General features: G+C 49.6%; 1 protein-coding gene across 6 annotated transcripts in view; it reads left to right on the forward strand.

Annotated features, from left to right (window-relative positions):
- The first annotated feature begins 1,560 nt into the window (after positions 1-1,560).
- Positions 1,561-22,462, forward strand: part of LYST (lysosomal trafficking regulator) — a 77,463-nt gene continuing 56,561 nt past the window's right edge. For 5 of the 6 annotated variants that reach the window (XR_013813113.1, XM_079763639.1, XM_079763642.1 and 2 more), the window contains exons 1-4: positions 1,561-2,054; positions 12,941-13,154; positions 18,649-18,739; positions 19,490-21,539. Coding sequence is in view for 5 of the 6 variants with exons in the window: in XM_079763639.1 (XP_079619765.1) it covers positions 12,948-13,154; positions 18,649-18,739; positions 19,490-21,539 (2,348 nt within the window). In the remaining variant the exon portion in view is untranslated. Of the gene's footprint in view, positions 2,055-7,142; positions 7,229-12,940; positions 13,155-18,648; positions 18,740-19,489; positions 21,540-22,462 lie in introns of those variants that run through there. The other variant, XM_079763640.1, reaches the window with a different exon arrangement.

Here is a 22,462-nt window from a genome sequence, read left to right on the forward strand (position 1 = left end):
AGCAGATGGGTGATTCTCTCTCATCATGGATGTTTCTATCTCTCACTCCCTCTTCCTTCTCTGAAATCAATAAAAATGTATTTTTAAAAGGAGGAGGAGGAGGAGGAGGAGGAGGAGGAGGAGAGTTTCCCAGAGGGACAGGTCACAAAGACTGGGCAGCTCCCAAGTCACCAAACCAGAGGAAAAGTGAAATAAGTGGTTATTCACTTATTCAGCCCATTTTTGTTGAGCATCTACTAAGGAGGAGGTTCTGGGGATAGAGCAATGACCCCAAAAGGTGCGTTGTCTCTGTTCCCATGATCCTCCCGGGGGGCAGGAAGACAGAAAGTACCAAAGGAAGCAAAGAACCATGCAATCACTCGCCGTAATGAGCACTGTGGTGGGGACTCAGCAGGATGCTGGGAGAGAAGATAGAGGCGGGGCAGGGAAGGGCTCCTAAGGATGTGGTTTTTCAGCTCAAGTGGGCAAAGACAGGAAGGCGTGGAGGCGGAGCATCCAGGGCCCAGACCTGGAGCTGTGCCCACGCAGGCTCCAGAGCAGAGGGGGGGGAAGAGAGAGAGCAAGGCCGGGAGCATTGGCTGGGGAGGCAGGCAGAGGCCGGGCAGGTGGACTCAGGTGAGACAGGTTGGCAATTAGAATCTGCCCTAGCCCGGCCGGCCGTTGTGGCTCAGGGGTTGACTGTCAGTCTATGAACCAGGAGGTTCGATTCCCGGTCAAGGGCACATGCCTGGGTTGTGGGCTCCATCCCCAGTGGGGGGCGTGCAGGAGGCAGCCGATCCATGATTCTCTCTCATCATGGATGTTTCTCTCTCTCTCCCTCTCCCTTCCTCTCTGAAATCAATATAAATATATATTTTTTAAATAAATAAATGTAAGATGACAATAGTGTTTAAGCAAATGTTTCACAAGAACGATAGCATCAAGAAAAGGAAAGAGGCGGAGGCCAGCACAGAGGGAGGGCCCAAAACTAGGGGTTTGGTGCACGTTTGCACCAGGTGGTTAGTGGCAGAGGTGGGGCTCAGGGCTCACACGCTGGTGTTTAGTTTAGTTCTGTGTCCTCCAAGGACTGCGGGATTCTCAAACCAAGGATACTGATGTTAGCCTGGCTGGCGTGGCTCAGGAGTTGAGCGTTGACCTATGAACCAGGAGGTCATGGTTTGATTCCCGGTCAGGGCACATACCGGGGATGTGGGCTCGATCCCCAGTAGTGGGTGTGCAGGAGGCAGCCGATCCATGATTCTCTCTCATCATGGATGTCTCTATCTCTCCCTCCCTCTCCCTTCCTCTCTGAAATGAATAATAATTTAAAAAAAAAATAGTACCGCCGATGCTCACGGGGACCAACGTGCCCCTCCCCCTCTGCGGGAGAATCAGGGCACCATGACTCACAGGAGCCACCTCAAAATCACTGACTGGAAACCCCGACTGCAGCTACCCGGCAGAGGGATCGGACTGGCTTTGCCAAACTCCCCATGTGACCCAAGCGTGGCCACCCGCCAAAGAGCCGGAGGCAGGGAGAGAAGGCCACTCGCCTTCCTGGCAACACAGAGATTCCCAAGCCCCGTCCCTGAATGAAAGAGGCAGCTCAGGCTTCGGCGGAGCCTTTTCCAGGGAGGATTTGGCTTTGAGGAGAGCGGCTGTGGAGCCAGGGCGCTGGGTGCATCGCCTCTCTGGGTGGCTCCCCGATCCTTCCGTGGGGGGGGGGGGGAGCTGTGCCCTGAGGCCCTTGTTTGTGGTGCATGAAGCTACTGCCTTCGCCATCTGCTCCTGCATCTTCCTCGGGGGACCTCAGGGAGTGCTGGGGGGTCTGCCTTGGCCATCTGATGGAGGCCCGGCTGTGTGAGTCAACTGTGCGTGTCCTCTAACGCCGGGACAGGGATCCTGCCCGAACTCAGCTGAACGGAAGCCAGGATCAAACTGCAGACGAGCGGTCCAGGGTGTGGAGACCCGTTTCTCTGCAGGGAACAGAGTATGTGGCCGATAGCGACGGTGCAGTGAACATCCCTACAGAGTGACTACCGCAGAGAGAAGGGCTCCTTGCTCTCCGGAAGAAGGTAACACCCTGCCCTAACCGGTTTGGCTCAGTGGATAGAGCATTGGCCTGCGGACTCAAGGGTCCCAGGTTCGATTCCAGTCAAGGGCATGTACCTTGGTTGTGGGCACATCCCCAGTGGGGGGTGTGCAGGAGGCAGCTGATCGATGTTTCTCTCTCATCGATGTTTCTAACTCTCTATCCCTCTCCCTTCCTCTCTGTAAAAAAATCAATAAAACGTTTTTTAAAAAAAAAAAAGAAGGTAACACCCGTGGAGGCAGGTTCACGTGTTTGTGAGACTTCCCGGTGCCAGCCGAGAGCGTGGCGGCTTGGGTGGGCAGGCTGGGTGCCCGGCTGAACCCCCGGAGGAAAGGGGATCAGCAGGCGGGCTCCGGGCAGCCCTGAGCTCTCGGGAGCCGGCTCCTGCAGGAGGCTTGCTCAGAAAGGAAGGAGAATGAAGCTCCTACGCTGGAGACGGGGAGCCCAGGTCCCTCATTGGAGAGATTCCAGCTTGCAGGCTTGGATGCCAGGGAACCGGGATTATTAGTCTGGGGCGTGGCCTAATTACAAGGTCTCACTCAATAAGTGGGTGCAGATGGGCTCAGGGGGGATGGAGCATTTGATCATTCCCACTTGGATGAAAAGTGTCTTTGAGTAAGAAGTGGAATTTCAGGGACCTCGAAGAGTGGTAGGCAAGCTGCTGATGGGACTTTAAAACATGGCACTGGAGCCCGGCCGGTGTGGCTCAGTGGTTGAGTGTCCACCTCTGAATCAGGAGGTCACGGTTCAATTCCCGATCAGGGCACATGCCCGGGTTGCAGGCTTGATCCCCAGTGTGGGGCATGCAGGAGGCAGCCGATCCACGATTCTCTCTCATCATGGATGTTTCTCTCTCTCTCTCCCTTTCTGAAATCAATAAAAATATATTTTAAAAAACCACACATTTAAAATATATTTTTTAAAAACCACACATTTAAAATATGTTTATCTGCCCCCAAACATCGGTGGGCATATGTCACGTGTGGTTATTTCTGAATTGAGACCACAGAACACTTCCATTTTCCATACTATATACTTGTCTTAACACTTGAATTTATTACTACATCATATATTTTCTGTTCTGGGCAGAAAAACAATCTCGAATTTAAAAGGTAAACAAAAAAAAGAAGAAGAAGCTTTTATAAGAATTAATGACAGTTTCCCACAAATACAGTCTTTCCCACTTACTTAAAGTAGGACAGGAAAACACACTCTGTATGGTTTCCCCAGCAAAGAAGGGAAATTTAGGTTCTTCTAGCACTTTTTTAGCTGTTGAAAAGATCATCCCACAAAATAGGATGGTTACAAATTTTTTAATGCAATGACATGGGTTTTTGTTTTGTTTTTTGGTTAATCCTCACCCGAGGATATTTTTCCATTGATCTTTTAGAGAGAGTGGGAGAGAGAGGGAAAGACAGAGAGAAACATTGATGTGAGAGAGACCTACTACGTGAGCACCTACTGTGTGCTAGGTACTAAATTTCCATGAACTCAAAGAGGAAGGAAAGTCAAACTTAACCTAGGGCCGGAGAGCAGCCTGCAACCAAGGTATGTGCCCTTGACCGGAAATGAATCAGGACTCTTTGGTCTGTAGGCCGACGCTCTGTTCACGGAGCCAAACCGGCTAGGGCACGACATGGGTTTTTAAAGCAAAGTATACATACTTTGGGGGATTTAAAATGCTATCGGCGATTTAGTAGAGAAAATTACGTTAAAGAATCTTATTAAAATCTAACCTGATACATTTTGCAATAAAGAGTGGATGTTGCTGAACAACTTAATGGAGGCATGAATTATGAATTGTGCTCTTCACTAAAGTTGCAAGGTACCTATTTAAAAAAAGCAACTTTTAAAAGATTCATAGGCTTTCTAATAAAGTAAAGCACTCCAAAACTAATATGTACACTTAATATCTATGTTGTAGGATATTCTTGAACAAACTCAGTACTGTGGTAGCTTGGTTAAAATACTTTATAACTCAGATAATCAGAGAAAAGTCACAATGACATTACTTTGTGCCTTTAACAAATACGGAATATTTTGAGGGCCAATTGTGTACCATTGTCAGATAAACTCTGTTTCATTCTCATCTCTTCATGATCACCTATGGTCTTCCACGCAAGAGAAACAGAAACTTAACATTTTTATGACTTCTTTAGTCCGTTAAAAAAAGGAGGGGGGGGCATTTTGAGATTAGTAGTAGTGGTTGAAATTTGATGTGTAAGTAAGAGTAGGTTTCGTTCTTGGTAAAACTGTAAAAATAGGTCAAGTTTGACTTTCCTTCCTCTTTGAGTTCACGGACATTCAGTACCTAGCACATGATAGGTGCTCATGATATACAGCTGACCCTTGAACAACAGGGTTTGAACTGTGTGGGTCCTCATATATGCACATTTTTTTTCAATAAATAGACAGTTAGCCTTCCCTATCCTCAGGTTTTGCGTCTGAGAATTCAACCAACGGCGGATGGCAAACAGTATTTTCCCTCCATTGTTGGGAATCCGAGGATGCAGAGAGCCAACTGTGCGGATTGTACGACACCATTTTATATCAGGGACTTGAGCATCCGTGAATTCTTATATCGATGGGGGACAATTCTGGAACCAATTCTCTACAGATACCAAGGGATGACTATAGTTAAGTTTTGGGGGAGTCAAAAGTTTCATAAGGGGTTTTGATTATGAGGGGGTGGCGGGGTTGGGATTCCTCACCCCAACTTGTTGGAGAGTCAACTATATTTGTTAAACAACTGACAATTTCCCTGATGCGTCTCTTTCACTAACTTGTTAGGGATTTCGTATCGAAGGGGTGGAAATTTTTTCCTTTCTTCCTTTTGGCTGGTCTGCTATTTAAATTGACATAAGACTGCAAGGCCGGTGTAGCTCAGTGATTGAGCATCTACCTATGAACCAGCAGGTCACGGGTTCGATTCCTGGTCAGGGCACATGCCTGGGTTGCAGGCTCGATCTCCAGTGCGGGGTGTGCGCAGGAGACAGCAGATCGATGATCCTCTCATCATTGATGTTTCTCTCTCTCTCTCTCCTTCTCCCTTCCTCTCTGAAATAAATAATATATATATTGACATAAGACAGATGAACAGGAGAAAAAAACAAATTTAATTTCAGATGTATTGGAATCTTACGAAAATATGAGCCCCAAAGGCAGTCAGCCAAATTAACTGAGCTGAGGAATGGATTAGGGGCCCGGGGCTTCAAAGGGGGAGCAGGCCAATTGAAAGGAAGACAAGGAGAGCAGATATTTGGACATCAGATGTTTGCCCAGCCAGGCAGGGGAGTCTTTCAGATAAAACGCTTATCTGTGGTCATGGCGCTCTTCCTAGCGTAGGCTCCCTATCGAAAATCTTTCAGGCAGTTAAAGGGGCGGTCCAAGTTTTTCCTACGTAGGCTGGGTCTTGATTGCCTTCAGCTCAAAATAAGCCACACGCCAAAGCGGCACATTTTGGGGTGGCATATTCTGCTCCCCTTTAGGCTGTTGCCCATCCCTGGAGTATTTGCATTTTGAAAATTTATTGATTGATTTGAGAGGAAGACACACACACACACACACACACACACACACACACACACACACCCTGATGGGCCACCTCCTGTACATGCCCCCACCAGGGATCAAACCCGAATCGTAGGTATATGCCCTGACCAGGAATGGAACCCGAAACCTTTTGGCGCGTGGGGTGATGCTCCAACCAACCGAGCCACACTCTCTAGGACCACATGTTTGCATTTTTAAAGATTCCCAGAGGAAGTGGGCAACCTGTGCCCAAAGTATGAGCTGCTAATGGCTGAACTTCAGATCTGGTTCAGGGGGAGATGTGTCAAGGTGTGGGATTTCACTGGAGAACCCCTTCAAACCACCTCCCCGGGCAATTAGTACTTTGCTTGAGTCAGAGAGGAGTGGGAGCTATTCAAAGTTGCATTTGGTATACAGCTTAAAGGTAAATTATTTCTCTTTCTTTTTTTTTTAAATAAGAGAAAAAGTGTATTTAGAAAGCCACAGAGGTAGAAGTGAGCTGTAGAAGGAATGGGCTTGGGAAACAAGTGACAGAGGCAAAACCTGGGGGCCCTTGGCAAAACCCGCCTGGGCTGGGGAAGGAGGGGGAGGGGAAAGGCGTGGCCCACGCTCTGGGCCCTTCATCCTGAGAGCTTTTAGGAACTAAGCGTGGGCATTTTGGAGGAGGTCCCAGAGGAGGATCTCAAAATTACTGGAATGGTCGATTCCAAAGCAATTCCTGTCCATTTGTAGACCATGCACTTAGCGTTTGCATGGCTAGGTAGAACTTGAACCCTTGACCCTCAGACCTCAGAGTTCTGGCTCTGTCTCCAGGACCTCGGACTAAAGCCTCAAGGCTCGTCACAGTGACTGGGGGGTGAGGAACGGTGTCCTCTAAAAACCCCAAATGGCCCCGGCAGCCACTGTCAGCGATGCAGCCCCAACACGCTTGCATTGAGCCCAGGGCTGCCCCGCTCTGCAGGCGCCGCTATTTTAAGGCGCAGAACGTTGACCACGCGCCGTCCACTAACTACCGTGTTGGAAGGAGGCTGGGTTGAAAAATGCATCTTTGCGCTGCACTCATTTCACAGCGGCTCCGGCTCCGTTAGCCTCTTCGCGTTTTTAAAAAAAATGTTTATTGATTTCAGAGAGGAAGGGAGAGGGAGCGAGAGATAGAGACATCACCCCTTCCCCTGTTTCCTGGACCCCCCCTCCAACCTCGGAACCCCTGCAGTTTGCCTGTCGCTTTCCCGGCTCTGATGCAACTCATTTAGCCCAGCCCTAGCAGGGGGAGGGCGCGGGGTCAACCTCCCTCGGCCCCGCCCCGCCCTGCGCCTCGGCCCCGCCCCTCCCCGCGCCTCGGCCCGCCCCCTTCCTTCCCCATTGGCTCACCGCCTCCTACGTCACGCCTGCGACGGCGGAGTTGCCCTACCAGCGAGGGGCGGGCGCGGGCGGAGCCAGCGCGCAGGCGCACGCGGGCGGGCGGGTCGGGCCCGGATGCGGGGGAGGGCGGTGTTCCCGGTTTCCTGGGTTACCTGAGGGGCGGGGGTGGGAGCGGGCAGCGGCCCCGGCGAGGACGCGGGATCCGCGGTGTGAGGGGAGCGCGCGGCGGCGGCGGCGGCGGCGGCGGCGGGGGCCGGACCGGAGGTAAAGCGGCGAGAGGAGCCGACAGCCCCGGGAGCGGGCTCCTGCCCGCGGCCTGGAGGGAAGGCGGGGTGGGGGGGGGTGGCTGTCAGCCGGGTGTGGGGTCGCGGCCCGTCGCCCCGGCGGTACCTCCTCTCCCTCTTGGGGCTCGGGGCGCCTCCCGCAGCCTTTTTGCAGCCGCGCGCTGCGGCGGGAGCTCGGCGGCGGCCGCGCGGCGCCGGCACGAACTTTCTTTCCCGGCGCGGGGTCGGAGGTCCAGTCCGCCGCTCCCTGGACTGTCGGGGCCCTCGGGTGCCGCCGCTCCCCTGCCCGGGGTGACAGTTTCCCGCGCCACCACCCCGCCGAGCGCTCCTGGCGCCCCGGCCCCGCGGCTGCTCGCCCCCTGCCCTCTCCCGTATCCTCTCCCCCGTGCGCTCCCGCCTCTGACATCCTTTGCCCAGGCTACAGGGTCCTCGGAGACGCCCGCCGTCTGACCCGGGCATCCCTGGACCCTTGGCTGGGATGCAATTACTTTCCTCTCCGCCACCTGTGGGATGAAACGGCATGGGACACCCCGGCCCGCCTGGGGCTCAGGGGTTGAGCGTGGACCTATGAACCAGGAGGTCACGGTTCCATTCCCAGTCGGGGCACATGCCCGGGTTGTGGGCTCCATCCCCAGTGTGGGGCGTGCAGGAGGCAGCCCATCCATGATTCTGTGTCATCATTGATGTTTCTCTCCTCCCCCCAACTCTCTCCCCTCCCCCCTTCCTCTCCCTCTCCCTTCCTCTCTGAAATCAGCTTCCCAGCCTGGCCGGTTAAACCAAAAACAAACCCTTCCCCGCGTGCTCTGCAGACGGTACACACCCAGGTCTGCACCGGTAGTTACGGAGGTTTGCCTGCAGCAGGTAGAAAATGGGGAGGGAGTGGAACACGTTGGTGTTGACTTTGGACTGATGTTTCCTTTGCGATTGACTTCAGCTTGCATTTCCCCAGGCGCCCGTCACAGGTGGGTAGGACGCACCGACCGGGGCTTTTCTCCCTGGCGAGTCTTGGTCATCCTGCCCAGTTACTCTGCACGTCCACACCCAGACACCCTTAGGCTAATAAAGATGCTGACTCCGAGCGTGCGTTTTATAGGTGTCGTTCATGAAGACGGAGTGGCTGTTTTATAGAGCGTTGCCAGTAGCTGGCAACTTTTTTTTTCTTCTTCTGATAATTCTTTTTTTTTTTATTTTATTGATTTTTTACAGAGAGGAAGAGAGAGGGATAGAGAGTTAGAAACATTGATCAGCCGCCTCCTGCACACCCCCCACTGGGGATGTGCCCGCAACCAAGGCACATGCCCCTGACCGGAATCGAACCCGGGACCCTTGAGTCCACAGGCCGACGCTCTATCCACTGAGCCAAACCGGTTTCGGCTTCTTCTGATAATTCTTGCCGTCATTCATTCATATTGTTACTACAAAGATTGGAGAATTTGGACAAGAGGAAGCATAAGGAGAAAATGAGTTACTATATAATTTATTTTTTAAATATGTATTGTATTTATTTCAGAGAGGAAGGGAGAGAGAGAGAAACATCAATGATGAGAATCATGGGTCGGCTGCCTCCTCCACGCCCCCTACTGGGGATCAAGCCCCACAACCTGGGCATGTGCCCTTGACTGGAATCAAACCCGGGACCCTTCAGTCCTGAGGCCAACGCTCTCACTACTGAGCCAAACCAGCTAGGGCTATAATTTAATTTACATGAAAGCAATTTATAAACTATACAATTATATATAAACTCAGTATTTATTGAGCACCTATGTGTGCCCCAGTTTTCTAAACAAATACTCCCCGTCCCCTTCACAGAGCTTACATTCTGCTGGGGGTGTCTCAGGTAATAAACAAATAAGATGTGTGCTATGTCAAATGGTGTGAAGGACTGAAGAGGAAAAACAGGGGAGAGGGAGGATAGGGAATGAGAAGAGGGTTTTAACATATTTTTTTTTAAATCATTGTGTTTGGTGGTTTAAACATTTTTTATTTATTTTTTGTTAATCCTCACCTGAGGATATTTTTCCATTGATTTTTAGAGAGAGTAGGAGGGAGGGGGAGAGCCAGAGAGAGAGAAACATCGCTGTGAGAGAGACACATGGATTGTTTGCCTCCCCCACATGCCTAACCAGGGCCTGGGATGGAGCCTGAAACCTAGGTATGTGCCTTTGACCAGAATCGAACCCGGGACCCTTCTGTCCGCAGGCCAATGCTCTAGCCACTGAGCCAAACTGGCTAGGGCGAGGGTTGCAATTTTAAGCAGAGGTCGCCAGGGAAGAAAGACTTCTTGGAAAAGATGACATTGCAGCATGAGACTGGAAGGAAGTGAGGGGTAATTCGTCCACCCCTGGAGGGGAGGAGTGTGGGAGGGAAGGGCACGTGCAGGAGCCTGCAGGCGGAGTGTGTGGGCATGTTGGGGGAACAGAGGCTGGGCTGGCTTGGTGGAGGGAGTGATGGGAGAGGAGTAGAAACGAGTCCGGGATTAGGTGGAAATGGGCAATCAGAGTGTAAGGCCTGCAGGCCTTTGTGAGGACTCGGCTTCCACTCTGAGTGAGACTCATCGCTTTGCATGGAGACGGGATAGAATCAGACTTGCTTTCTAAAGAGGTCACTCTGGTGGTTGGATGGAGAATAGACTTTGGGGGGCGGGGGCGGGGTTGGGCTGTGGCAGAAGCAGGGACATCAGTTCCGGGATTCTTGCCATGATCCAGGCCAGCGATGATGCCACTTGGGCCCAAGGACCATTGGTTTCTGGATACATTGAGGGTCATAGAGTCCACAGGAGACTTCCAGAACACCAGATTTTATCCTGAGCAAGTGGAAAGATAGAGTAGGCGCGTACTGAAGACAATAAATCAGGCATCCAAGCGGTTATAGGGTTACAGTGCCGATCTGCGGACCCAAGGGTTCAATTCCCAGTCAGGGGCATGTGCCTGGGCTGCAGGTTCACTGGCCTCTGGTAGGAACGCATGCAGGAGGCAGCCAATCTGTGTGTCTCACACCAGTGTTTCTCTCCCCACCCCCTTCCACTCCCTCTAAAAATCAACTGGAAAAATATCCAAGGTGAGGATTTACAACAAAAAAAGATTCTTATTAACAAACTGACCCTCCAATCAGATACAGGGAGTAGAACATAGATTCTGGAGATTTTAGTGAACTTGATCATGGTGAATGATTTTTTTAACATATTGCTCAATTTGGTTTTCTAATATTTTGTTGAGGATTTTTGCATCTATTTTCTTTTTTAAAATATATATTTTTATTAATTTCAGAGAGGAAGGGAGAGGGAGAGAGAGAGAAACATCAATGATGAGATAGAATCATTGATCAGCTGCCTCCTGCACACCCTCTACTGGGGATCGAGCCCGAAACCCGGGCATGTGCCCTGACCAGAATAGAACCGTGACCTCCTGGTTACTAGGTTAACGCTCAACCACTGAGCCACGCCGGCTGGCCTGTATCTTGTGTTCATCAGGGATGCTGGCCTATAATTTTCTTTCTTTGTAATGTCTTCGTCTGGTTTGGGAATCAGGGTAAATGGTGACCTTGTAAAATGAGCGTGGGAGCTTCCTCCTCTTGAATTTTTTGGGAAGGACAGGTTTTAATTCTTCCTTGAATGTTTGGTAAAATGCACTGGTAAAGCCATCCTGTCAGGCCCAGTCTTCCCTTTTAACAGGGATGCCTCGTGTGCAGGTTAGGAGGGGGCTGCCGCTGTGAGAGACCTAGCTTCTCATCTGAAATGATCCTTTCTCATGGGTCTCTGACGTCACCTGTGCTAGATCTTATTCTTGGGGACCGGATGGAGAAGTGGACTATAGGGCGGGCAGTTAGTGAGCAACAGCTCTCAATCTTAGGTACCTGTGAGCAGCCCCACAGGAAACCGTTTCTGACCCTGTTCCCACCTGTCAGCTAGCACCTCCTCCCCCCTGACGATGACCTTGCAGCTTATTTCACGGAGGAAATAGAAACACCCCCATCTTGGTCCTCCCCCCGCCAGACACACTCATCTCCTGCAATTGTGCTCGCGGGCTCTGCCGTCCTTATTGCATTAGGTGACCATCCCTGTTCCTCTCATTTGGACATTGGCTCCTTTTCATCCTGCTTACTCACCGTTCCTGAAGTGATCCTTTCTCATTCCAGTCTTTCATCTATTTTCATTTCTCATGCCATACAAACGTGCTATAACATTTCAGCTTACAAATACTCCATAATATCTTTCTTTTTAAAAAATAACCCCCTCGGGGGTGAGGCTCTGCCCTTCGGGACTGGGTTCGGCTGTTAGGGCGAGGCTGGGCGATTTGGGACGAGGCTCGGCGCTTAGGCACAAGGATCATCCCTTCAGGACCAGCTTCAGCTGTTAGTGCTAGACTGGACAAAAAAAGGAAAAAAAAAAAAAAACAACCCTCTCCTATTCTGGGTCCCCTTAAAGCAACCACCCGTTTTGTTGCCATTCTTTAGGACATATTCAGGGATGCTAAACACGGGGCTCAGCCCTAGGACCTCATCTCTGTCCCCTTTCCCCTCTCTCTGCGCCCCCACTGTTGAGTATGCCACCACTAGCCCCAGGCCTGTCAGTGCGGAGAGCTCTATTGGACGGCACTGCTCTGGGCTCCCTCACCCATCCAGTCCCTTTAAAATGCCTCTGCACGTGATGACTGCCAGGTTGAGTCACCCGTGCCAGCCTCTCCCCGGGAACTCCAGCTGCTGCACCCACCTGCCCGCGTGACATCTTTCCTTGGTGTCTGAGAGATTGTCCGACTGAACACGGCTAAACGGGATGTGGTTGTCCCTCTCCTCCTGCCCCGTCAGCCTGACCTGTCCGCAGGGCTACTCCTAACACAGGTTAAGAGACCTTGTCGCCTTTTTGGGGGGCCAGGGGCTCTGAGGACAGGCGGGAAGGAGACTTCCATGCTTCGGGAGAGACTGTTCCAGGGGACACCTCTGTTTCCCCTTTCCACACCTCTCTTCAGTCCCTGAAAGCAGGGCTGGGTGGCTTTCCTCACTCAGTAGTAATTTTTACCTTTTCCTCTCGTACTCGGCATCCGATGCATCAGACACTCATCTCAGTGCCCTGGAGTGCTCTTTGCCCAGGTCCCTCCTGGCCCCCTTCCTTCCTTTCTTCACATTTTGGCTCAGATATCACCTCCTCAGACAGTCCTGTGCACCTGTCTAAGAAAGCCCGGATCTGCCTTCACAGCCGCCACTCACAAGTTAGTGCCCCTGGTTAGTGTTTGCACCTTCCCATGCGTGGTTACGCTCAGGCATTTCACACCTGGGACTCATTTCTGCCAGGCATGAATATTTTTTAAAATATATTTTCATTAATTTCAGAGAGGAAGGGAGATGGAGAGAGAGAAACATCAGTGATGAAAGAGAATCATGGATTGGCTGCCTCCTGCACGCCCCCTACTGGTGATAGGCCCGCAACCTGGGCATGTGCCCTTGACTGGAATCGAACCTGGAACTCTTCAGTCCACAGGCCAACGCTTTATCCACTGAGCCAAACCAGCTAGGGCCAGGCATGAATATTTAAGGAGCACCTGACTAGGTCAGAGCCATGTCTGGAAGTATTACAGGGTTAAGTACCAGAACCTAGTCATTTCAAGTGAATCTTTAGATAAAAACAAGCAATGAAACCTCATAGTTTTAAATGTAAATTTTTGTGTTTCTGATCTTTTCTATAATATTTATCTTACAGCTTGGTCATGAGCACCGACAGTAACTCTTTGGCACGTGAATTTCTGACCGATGTCAACCGGCTTTGCAATGCGGTGGTCCAGCAGGTGGAGGCCCGGGAGGAGGAGGAGGAGGAAGAGGAGGAGGAGGAGACGCATATGGCAGCCCTCGGACAATACCTTGTCCACGGCCGCGGATTCCTTTTACTTACCAAGCTGAACGCCACCATTGACCAGGTAACGTTTCCATGTCAAATAGTTTCCTCCTTCACTATATTGTCCTTAATTCTGGGTACATAGTTTCTGGGTTACATAGTTTCTGAGAGTCTCTAGATAAAGTCCTGCCTCTCACATCACTCCAACAAAGACAAGAAGCCCCATTTAAGGACACATGTTTATTTGGATACTTTCCAAAATGTCTGCAAAATTTTAGAATTGTAAATGGCCTTTCTTCTATAGTGGTTTCATATATGCTATGTTTGCATCCTAATATCAGTGCAAGATAACTGTGATTATTAATAAAGTTACAAGATTACAATAGAGGAACATAGGAATTTGCACTTGCAATAAACATCAGCCATGTGTTTGATAAATTTCGTGCAAACTATGTTTAGGCAGCTTGCCAGCTGTGGGGTGAAAGTAGAGAACCCTTTGTGTGAACTAATAATTACTGATCCTCTAGCTGGTATTCATGTACGTTAGTACATTATGTGTTTGCTGAAAGGATTGTACGATGGTGGTATTGTGCTGATTCCTTCTTCTAGAATGAACATTTTAAAGCCAGTAGGAACTACAGACATGTTTTCATCCAACCTCCATTTGTAGATGAAAAACTGAGATGCAGAAACATTTAAGTAACTCAGGTTAACCTGAAGCCCAAATGTGATTTGTATCTTAATTAAATTTTAGGAGAAAACAAATATTTATTTTATGAAAGAAAAACTCCACCACCTGCTTCCTGGGAATGAATTTCTTAGTCAGAGAGTATTTCAGTTAACTTGAATTGGCAAGATTATAAGGTCTCCGTAGCACCAGTTTGACGGGCATGTCTAACCACTTTAAATGTCACTGGCGTTAGATGTACACTTATCCATTGTTAAATTTCTGTGATCTGACAGCACATTTCTAATAAATACATTTGTTGGATAAATACAGAGACTAAAACTGAACACCGCCTCTGTTTTCACTGTAAGCTCAGGAACCTAACAAATATGAGGAAGTATTTGTTCACTGTGGTGCTCACCTATCATGGATCATTCCTGAATATTTGCAGGTTTATGTAATTTTATTCTTTTTCATGAATGTGGTTTATTAAATGTGTCACTAAACGTAATTTAAGTTTTATATATTTGTGTGACCAGGAAAAATTATTTGTTAGACCACATGTGGTGCTTTTTTTATTTTGAAATCTTGATGATTTCATATTCATCTCATGCTCTGTTCGTCTTTCCCCACATTAGAACAATTCAGTGCTTTCTCTTTTTAAAAGATACTATATAAATAACATCATAAATATTGAGGAGCAAATGCTGAGAGAAACTAAAAAAGACCCAAATAAATTCAGAACTATGGAATTTTTATATAGTATTGGAAAAATCAGTATTGTAAAGATACTGTTTTCTCCAAATTGATCTATAGATTCCAGTGCAATCTCAGTGAAAGTCTCAATGGCTTTTTTTTAATCCTCACCTGAGGATGTGCTTAGAGAGAGAAAGGGAGTGAGAGAGAGAGAATCATTTATATGAGAAACATCGACTGGTTGCTTTCTGTACATGCCTTGACTGGGGATCGAGCCACAGCCCAGGCATGTGCCGTGACCAGGGCCTGAACTGGCAACCTTTTAGTGCACAGGATGATGTTCAACCCACTGAGCCACCTGGTCAGGCACAAAGGCTTTTTCTTAATGACAGCATTATTGAGATATATTTCACATATGATGGAATTCATCTATTTCACATGTACAAAATTCAGTGTTCTTTAGTATAGTCACAGCCAGACAATTTTAGACTATTTCCATCACCTCGAATAGAACCCCTACACCTTTTTCCTGTCACTCCTATTCCTTCCACTTCCCTAAGTCCTAAGCAAACACTAATCTACTTTGGATCGCTATAGATTTTCTGCTTTCTCTTTTAAGTCATGAGATAACTTTTAATATATTATTCAGTGACTCCAATCATTCAAGTCATAATTGAATAATACGTTTTCCTATGCTGATATTTTTTAAACCCTTCTTTTCCCCTTCACTTACTTTTTGGAATATCTGTAGCAGTGATAGTAGGAACAGTAGAAGTAGAGTGAAATTAATAGCCTATGAAAAACAGGGCTTATCAATATTTAATTGCTTAAGCCAGGGAATGAAGCATGATCATTTGGATCCTTGAGGGGAATTTAATTGCACAAGATTTAATCATTTAAGGCGGAATCAGAACGCTGGGTCCCAGGCTGCACGTCTCAGGAGGAACTTGAGCTCTTACGCCCCCTTCTCCCTCACTGCGTGTAGTAAATGCACAGATGTTAAGTGTACATTGGGATGTTTTAACCAATATATTCACCTGTGTGGCCACCACCCCATCAACGTGTAGGACTTTCCACCCTTTAGAGGGGTTGCCCGGCTCCTTTTCAGTCTGTCACTCCTGGCCCCTTGCAAGATGCCACTGCTTTGTCGTGTAACCTCTGAGGTCCTCCTGTCCGTCCGTCCGTCCGAGTGAGTCAGCAGCTCTGCTTTCTGTTTCTGATGGGCGTCTGCTTGTCTGGAGGCCACGGTTTGTTTATGTTCCCCCGCTGTTTAACCGTTTGGGTCAGAGCCATCTGGCTATTCTGAGGAGACCTGCTGTGAATTAACATTTTAAAAACAATTTCTCAGAGACACTGACCATTGTACTACACAAGAATATTAATTATGCCGTGGGGAATCACATGGCTATGTTTACATTAACCCCCAAAATTAAATATAAATTTGCTGTGCTTATGTTATGCATGACTTTCCTTCTTCCCCTCTTTCTCTCTCTCTTTCTCTTTCTTACGTTTGGGTTGTGCCCGTTCAGCTGTGTTAGTTCTGGAAACAGTCCAAGTTTCTTGGCATGTCATCCTGACGTCCTCGAACCCACTGCTCCAGGGCCCGCCTTCCTTTGTGGCTTCAGAGATGGTGGTCTGGTTTGGGATCTCAGCCCTTGCTTCTCCCGACTCCCTCGCCTTTCCTCTCCCGTCGTGCCTCCACCCCTTGGGTGGCTAGGCGAGGCAGCTAATATAACATCCAGTCTAAACAATAGCGTCGTGAAAGGGATCGTGCCTGACACCTGGTCGGCACGTAAAATACGTTTCCTGAATAGAACTGAAAAATTACCAGCCAATGAGGCTTCTTTTACTGGGTATTATGCTACAGGGAATTTAAAAAGGAATGACAGTCATTTCCCTGCATAGGGGAAGCATAAAGTGTCAGTGCTGCATGAGGAGTGGGATGATTCCTATAGACGGACAGTCTAGGCTAGCCAGCGACAGGGTCTGGCTAGGGCACGTTTTGCCTCCATGGCACGGTGAGAACTTTCCACTTGGATGGGAAGAGGTAACGCCCACTATTCCTCTGGACGCTGAGGTGTGAAACAGAGGGCTGTCCACAAATAAGAGGAAAAGCTCTTATTACTTGCAAAAGGATTAGAATTACGCGTGCGGCTTCTTCAGGACTGGGAAGGATAAATACCTGGGAGTGTACGATGCCTAAAAGGCACTCGGTCTGGAAGGTTCGCCAGAGCGCCCCATGGCGAACGGTTAGAAACGGTGGTGATGGTGGAAGGAGAGAACCGCTCCCCTATTGCACCGGGCAGTGGGGTGACAGTGTCCTCAGGGCAGCCGTGCCCGCAGAGGGGCCAACCCCAGACCTGCACCTGCTTCCCTCTCCCTCTTGGGGTTCCCAAGCACTAGTGCACTGGGTGGAGTGGGGGCCACGGGCATGGTCCTGAGTGGGGAGGACAGGAATCCTGGGTGGGCGTGGGATGAAGGCTTCACAGGGAGATATGGGGGGGGGGGGCTGGGGCTGGGCCTGGAAGGCAGTGAGCCAGCGCGCCCTTAGCTCTGTGGGAAGGAGGAGAGAAGTCCCGGCAGCGTCCTGCAGAGCCAGGAGCAGGAGCCTGTGCACGGGGCAGGGCCGATTTGCCAGTGTCCTGTTGGGGACCCAGGGCTCAGTGACAAGGACAGCGTGTCCGGGGCACTTCACACATCCTTGATGTTTCTGCAAGCTCCCTTGGAATGTTGCAATCTCGTCTGCTCAAGGGAAAGGGCCAGAATTGGTGTGAAGGTTTTAAGGGTAATTGTGCCGGATACATTTTGCGGCACCCTAAAAAAGGTTGAGGTTCATACTGAGCCTGCGCTATGCATGGAGGGCATCTTGTTATTTTTTAAGTAGAGAATACAGAAGTGGGGCCCCTTGACACAATTTTACTTTGAATCCAGAATTTAAAGTCTTCCATGCAGAGAGTGTTTATAAAAACCCAACTATGGCCTAGGCGTTGGGTGCAGAGGGCATGATGGCTAAGCACTGAGGCCTGCACCCGGGAGTCCAGACTTGGAGGGGGGCTGGGAAGTGTGTTTGAGAAGCTTCCCGTGGTGTTTGGAGGTAAATTCAACCTCCTGCGCGGCATGGCCCGCAAGGCCGCAGTAGGTCTGGCCCTGCCTGCCTCGCTGAGCTGTGCCCTCCAGCCTCATCCCATGCTCTCCCCGGGCCGCCCTTTCTATACTTAAATGCTTCCTAGGAGCTGTTGCCTCCACATCTTTGCATGGATTCCTTCTTCTCACCAATTAAGTATCTGCTCCAGTGGCGCCTCCTGAATAGGCTGCAAATGCCCCCCTTATCCCTCTGTCACCCCCCCTTTATTCATTGTCTTCATTGTATTTGAAACTGTCACCAGGCGGATCTGACCGGTCACCCGGGCCCCTCCTCACGCATGATGGTGAGGAATTACACTTGACTTGTCATTACTTCCGGGGCCACCATGGCCCAGGGGGGAGTCCCGCTCCAGTTCTGTAGCTCCAGTCCACGCCTCTGACTGACATGCTCGCTCCTCTCTGTGCCTCCTGTCTGAGCACCTGTGCCACACCTGGGTCCCGACTCACGCCACGTGCCTTCTGTTCTCTAACTGTGTGTGTGTGTCTTATGGACCAAACGGGGACCTTCTTCGGGGCTCGGACATCTCCTGCAGGAAGGGTAAGACAGTAAGTGCTGTGGACGGAGCGTGCCGACCGTCAACACTGGATTACCTTCACTAATCCGGCTTTCTTTTTACGTCTTACTTATTAATGTGTTTCTCTTTTTAAAATGGTGTTCTCTGAGTCTTACATTTAACTGCATGAAGATGTTTTTCTAATAACTTGATATTATTGGTTTGCTAATTAATAGGACTTAGCTTTTCATCTTCACCTGGCAAATTGGTTTTTCGTAGGTGAGGAATTCTTGCAATGTGCATGGTGCTGTGGCAGCTATTTTTTTTTTTTTTAAATCAGCAAGAACATGCTAAATACCATCAGCTACTCTTACATTCTTCTGTCTTTGGAAAGGTTTATAAATTGAAGAGTACCACAGCTTTCACTGGATGTGAGATGAGTTCGTTTGGATCTTAGCTTCCCAAATGCAGTCTTTCAGGGGGAAGGGTTTTTTGGTTGAACGTGAGACAAGGTCTCAGGAATGAACGCGCCTCCTGCCCTCGGAATGTGAAGGGGTTTTTCTTCTCTGATCCAGGCGCTGACCTGCAGGGAGGAGCTGCTCACGCTCCTCCTGTCCCTCCTCCCGCTGGTGTGGAAGCTTCCTGTTCAGGAAGAACGGGCAGCAGGTAGGTTTCTTCTCTTTCTTTTTTGACTGCAGACAGGCACTACCTCTAAACATGTCACTCGTGTTATCAAAATTCCACTGGGAAAATGCGCCCCTGAAAAGTTGCTTCTGTACAGGTTGGCAGGAACAGAACAGTCACAGGGATGTAAAGGACAGCACGGGGAATACAGGCAATAAGATTGCAACAGCTAGGTTCAGCGCATGGCACTCTCCGGGAATATTGTGCGTGATGGTCGCTTTTAACGTCAGTCTTGGAGAATATTGGGTGTCCGTTGTATGATTTTGAAATAATTTTGGGAAATCTTAAAGTTCTTAAGTTACATCAGGGCTGTAACCTAAATACTGGACTGTGTTGGAGAATATAATAAACCCCTATATCTTAATTGACTGCACTGTTGCAGGAGGCTTGTAAAATGGCGTGAACAGTGGTACTGTATAGCTAGAGTCTCTTACGGTAATGGAAGAATACAGTAATTTATGGTTTTAAATTAGATTAATTTTTCCAATTCTGTTCTCCTTTGTTGTTTCCGGATCAGTTCGTACCCTTTGAACTAATGGAATCTGGTACTTATCATGAGAAAGATAAGTGGGGGGTGGGGTGCGGGGGGAGTGACCGAGGGACGGAACAATAGCTAAAGGACAACAGGCCAGGGCCAGGGGCTGAGGTGAAACTCCTAAAATGAGTGCTGAGTACAAATTGAGTTTGAAAACATGTTAAGGCATTCTAAAATTTCCTTTTTCGTGTCCTTAGATTTTAATCTACCGTTCTCAGTTGATATAATCCTGACCAAAGAAAAGAACTCAAGTTCACAAAGATCTACTCAGGAAAAATTATACTTAGAAGGGAGTGCTCCTTCGGCTCAGGTTTCTGCAAAAGTGAAAAGCAGACGACAGCGTAAAGCCACCCACCCCTGTTCCGTAAGAGATGCGAGAAGGACGCAGCTCTCCACCTCGGGCTCAGAGGCCGACTCGGGCGACAGGAGGCCCCGGCGGCCCCACCAGCTGCAGCCTTTTGTAGCCCAGGCTTCTAAAGAAGGCGAGCCTGCAGCGCACCCCAACCGCCTGTCAACCAGAGAACAGACTCCCCCCGAGACCATGGCTTCGGGAAGTTTCCAAGAGATGATGCCAAGCCAGGAGGCAGACACGGACATCTTAAGTGAGCCAGCTGCCTTGTCCATTATCAGTCACATGAGCAATTCTCCATTTGACTTATGTCACGTTTTGTTATCTTTACTAGAGAAAGTCTGTAAGTTTGACATGAACTTGAATCATAATTCTGCCCTGGCAGCCAGCGTCGTGCCCACGCTGACGGAGTTCCTCGCCGGCTTTGGGGACTGCTGTGATCTCGGGGACAGCGCGGAGAGCCAGGTGGTTTCTGCAGGTTGGACTGAAGAGCCGGTGGCCTTGATCCAGCGGATGCTTTTCCGGACAGTGTTGCATCTCATGTCAGTGGACGTTAGTGCTGCGGGGACGATGCCGGACAGTCTCAAAAAGAATCTAACCGAACTACTCAGAGCAGCTTTAAAGATTAGAACTTGCCTGGAAAAGCAGCCTGACCCCTTTGCCCCGAGACAGAAGACGACCCTGCAGGAGGTGCGGGAGGGGTTTGTGTTTTCCCGGTACCGGCACCGGGCCCTCCTGCTGCCCGAGCTTCTGGAAGGACTGCTGCAGCTCCTCACCTGCTGCCTCCACGGCGCAGCCTCCAACCCCTTCTTCTTCAGCCACGCCATGGACCTGGTTCAGGAGTTCATCCAGCATCAGGGCTTTCACTTGTTCGAAACAGCCGTTCTGCAAATGGAGTGGCTAATCTTAAGAGACGGCGTCCCTGCCGAGGCCTCCGCCCGTTTGAGAGCCCTGATAAGCAGCGTGCTGAGGATAATGAGCACCGTCAAAAAGGTGAAATCGGAGCAGCTCCATCATTCCATGTGCACCCGGAAGAGGCACAGGCGGTGTGAATACTCCCACTTCATGCATCACCACCGGGATCTCTCGGGGCTCCTGGTCTCGGCTTTTAAAAACCAGGTTTCCCAAAACCCCTTTGAGGAGACCCCGGACGGCGCCGTGCACTACCCCGAGCGGTGCTGCTGCCTGGCTGTGTGCGCGCACCAGTGCCTGCGCCTGCTGCAGCAGGCCTCCCTGGGCAGCACGTGCGTGCAGGTCCTGGCCGGCGTCCAGGACGTGGGGCTGTGCTGCTGCATGGACCCCAAGTCCGTCATCGGCCCTTTGCTCCACGCCTTTAAATTGCCGGCGCTGAAGCATTTCCAGCAGCATATATTGAACGTCCTAAACAGATTTATTTTAGATCAGCTAGGAGGCGCCGAGATGCCGCCAAGAATGAAAAAGGCAGCTTGCAATATCTGTACCGTTGACTCTGATCAACTGGCCAGATTAGAAGAAACGCTGCAGGGGCCTGCGCGGGACGAGGAGCCCGCCTCGGGCCTGCCCAGCCCCTACAGGTGTCCCGGGATCCTGCCCAGCAGCGGGTCAGAGGACCTGTTGTGGAGGTGGGATGCCCTAGAGGCATATCAGAATTTCGTCTTTGAAGAAGACAGGTTACACAGTGTGCAGATTGCGAACCACATTTGCAGTTTAATGCAGAAAGGCAATGTGGTGGTTCGGTGGAAGTTGTATAATTACATCTTTAACCCTGTGCTCCAGAGAGGAGTAGAACTGGCCCATCACTGCCAGCACCCTAGCGTTCCTTCAGCCCAGACTCACGTGTGTGGCCGTCAAAACCAGTGCTTGCCTCAGGAAGTGCTTCAGGTTTATTTAAAAACGCTGCCTGTCCTGCTGAAGTCAAGGTGTGTATGTGTGTGGAGAGGTATCTTCCTTATTGTATGCTTTTGAGTTATCTCTGCCCTTTATTCTTTCACTAGAGACCTGGTGCACAACATTCGTGCATTGGGCAAGGGGGGGGTCCCTCAGCCCGACCTGCGCCCTTTTGCAGTCGGACATCCCCCCGAGAGGCCCTTAGTGCTGCCATGGAAGTGGGAGAGGCTCCCGTCACTACCGCTGTGCTTGCCAGCCGTGAGCCCGGCTTCTGGCTGAGCAGTGCTCCCCCTGTGGGAGCGCACTGACCACCAGGGAGCAGCTCCTGCATTGAGCGTCTGCCCCCTGGTGGTCAGTGCGCATCATAGGGACTGGTCATTCCACCATTTGGTCGATTTGCATAGTAGGTTTTTATTATATAGGATGCCATATTTATATTTATTACCTAAGCAATATATGTAGAAAAATTAGAAAATACAGAAAAGCAAAAAAGAAGAAAATTAAAATTACTTAGAATTTCACCAATGAGCTTCCCAGATTTTGTGATTATCAAGTCTGGTACTTAAAAAATAGTTCTATAAATAAAGCTTGCTTCGGGTATGTAGCCTGGCCTTTTAAACGAATGCATATACCATTTTAAAAACTTACAATAAAATACAACCCATGTATCATCATTATCTTTACAATAATTTTTTAAATTCCTGGCAATCCAACATTGATTCGCTAGAACTGACTTTGATATGAAAGTTTGTAACTCATTGGCATATTGGCAGACAACCTGTGTCTTTGCTGCGCTGATTTATATTAAAGTTATTGCCAGGGTTCCAGTGATGCAGACCCTGAATCTCACCTGAGACAGCTGAGCATCTGCAGATCTATAGTTGGGTTCTTCCTTAGTGAGCCACAGGCAGATGAACAAAGAGACACACAGATGGCTGCCTGTTTCAGAGTGTCC

The sequence above is a fragment of the Cnephaeus nilssonii genome (genome assembly GCF_951640355.1).
Source record: "Cnephaeus nilssonii genome assembly, chromosome: 23".
Classification (NCBI taxonomy): Eukaryota; Metazoa; Chordata; class Mammalia; order Chiroptera; family Vespertilionidae; genus Cnephaeus; species Cnephaeus nilssonii.